The sequence below is a fragment of the Passer montanus genome, unplaced genomic scaffold, assembly GCF_014805655.1.
Source record: "Passer montanus isolate IOZ18808 unplaced genomic scaffold, ASM1480565v1 scaffold551, whole genome shotgun sequence".
In the NCBI taxonomy this organism is placed as follows: Eukaryota; Metazoa; Chordata; class Aves; order Passeriformes; family Passeridae; genus Passer; species Passer montanus.
Window position 1 is genome coordinate 1,239 of NW_024370497.1, and position 1,941 is coordinate 3,179.

The following is a 1,941-nucleotide window of genomic DNA, read 5'->3' on the forward strand; positions in this document are numbered from 1 at the left end:
CCAATAGAATATCTCCAGCCTAATTACCCTAATTAGCCCCGCCCATTCTTAACTACACCCAATATCCCACCTCTAATTACCCTAATTAGCCCCGCCCACCCCATAACCACGCCCAAATCCTCATTCCCAGCCCTAATTACCCTAATTAACCCCTCCCATTCCATAACCACGCCCAAATCCCCATCCCCAGCCCTAATTACCCTAATTAGCCCCTCCCATTCCATAACCACGCCCAAATCCCCATCCCCAGCCCTAATTACCCTAATTAGCCCCTCCCTCCCCAAGCCACGCCCACCCCGTTGCTCTCACCTCCTTTAGCCCCGCCCACCGCGGTGCCATGCCCGTATATGGCGCGTGTCCCCGCCCATCGGAGCCCTCAGCCAATCACCGCGCTCGGCGCCGCGCTTGGCCCCGCCCATTCCCGGCCCCGCGCGCTCCGGGCTCGCGGCCGCTGCCGGAAGTGGCGGTACCGGGACGGGGACAGGGAATAGGGGTCCTGAAGAGGGGGAGTCACTGGTGATGGGGGTGCAATAGGTATGGGGGTGCCCAGGGCTGGGGGGACTCAGGGATGGGAGTGCCAGGGGAACGTGGGCTCCAGGGATTTGGGGTCAGGGGATGGGGATGCTGGAAGAATGGGGTGTCCTGTGGGAATAGGAATCCTGGGCCATGGAGATCCTGGGGAATGTCAGTACTGGGATGGAGGTCCCAGGGATGGAGTGATNNNGGGATTTGGGATTTGGGGTTTGGGGTTGGGGTTGGGATTGGGATTGGGGATTTGGGATTTGGGTTTGGGATTGGGGATTTGGGATTTGGGGTTTGGGGTTGGGATTGGGGATTTGGATTGGGATTGGCGGATTTTGTTTGGGATTTGGGGATTGAAATTTGGGATTGGGGTTTGGGATTGGGATTTGGGGTTTGGGATTGGGATTTGGGGTTTGTTGTTTGGGGTTTGGGATTTGGAGATTTGGGATCCCCTCCTGGTCTCACCTGGACACGCCCCCAATTAGCCCCGCCCAGCCATGACCATGCCCCAAATCCCATTCCCCAGCCCTAATTACCCTAATTAGCCCCGCCCACCCACAACCACACCCACTATCCCACCTCTAATTACCCCAATTAGCCCCGCCCATTCCATAACCACGCCCAAACCCCCATTCCCACCTCTAATTACCCTAATTAGCCCTGCCCACATCATAACATGCCCCTAATTATGTTAATTAGCCCCGCCCACATCAAGCTACACCCAGTAGACCATCTCCAGCCCTAATTACTCTAATTAGCCCTGCCCACCCCATAACCATGCCCAAATCCATATCCCCAGCCCTAATTACCCTAATTAACCCCGCCCATTCCATAGCCACGCCCAAATCCCCATTCCCTGCCCTAATTACCCTAATTAGCCCCGCCCAGCCATGACCACGCCCCAAATTCCATCCCCCAGCCCTAATTACCCTAATTGGCCCCACCCACCCCATAACCACATCCAATAGAATATCTCCAGCCTAATTACCCTAATTAGCCCCGCCCATTCTTAACTACACCCAATATCCCACCTCTAATTACCCTAATTAGCCCCGCCCACCCCATAACCACGCCCAAATCCTCATTCCCAGCCCTAATTACCCTAATTAACCCCTCCCATTCCATAACCACGCCCAAATCCCCATCCCCAGCCCTAATTACCCTAATTAGCCCCTCCCTCCCCAAGCCACGCCCACCCCGTTGCTCTCACCTCCTTTAGCCCCGCCCACCGCGGTGCCATGCCCGTATATGGCGCGTGTCCCCGCCCATCGGAGCCCTCAGCCAATCACCGCGCTCGGCGCCGCGCTTGGCCCCGCCCATTCCCGGCCCCGCGCGCTCCGGGCTCGCGGCCGCTGCCGGAAGTGGCGGTACCGGGACGGGGACAGGGACAGGGGGGGACAGGGGGGACAGGGGGGACAG

General features: G+C 58.2%; 1 protein-coding gene across 1 annotated transcript in view; it reads left to right on the plus strand.

The window, feature by feature from the left end:
* Positions 1-347: 347 nt before the first annotated feature.
* The window catches only part of LOC120510134, a 5,476-nt gene continuing 3,882 nt past the window's right edge, over positions 348-1,941 (plus strand). Inside the window, exon 1 of the mRNA XM_039725630.1 lies at positions 348-466. Within this exon, the coding sequence (XP_039581564.1) occupies positions 348-466 (119 nt within the window). The remainder of the gene's footprint in view (positions 467-1,941) is intronic.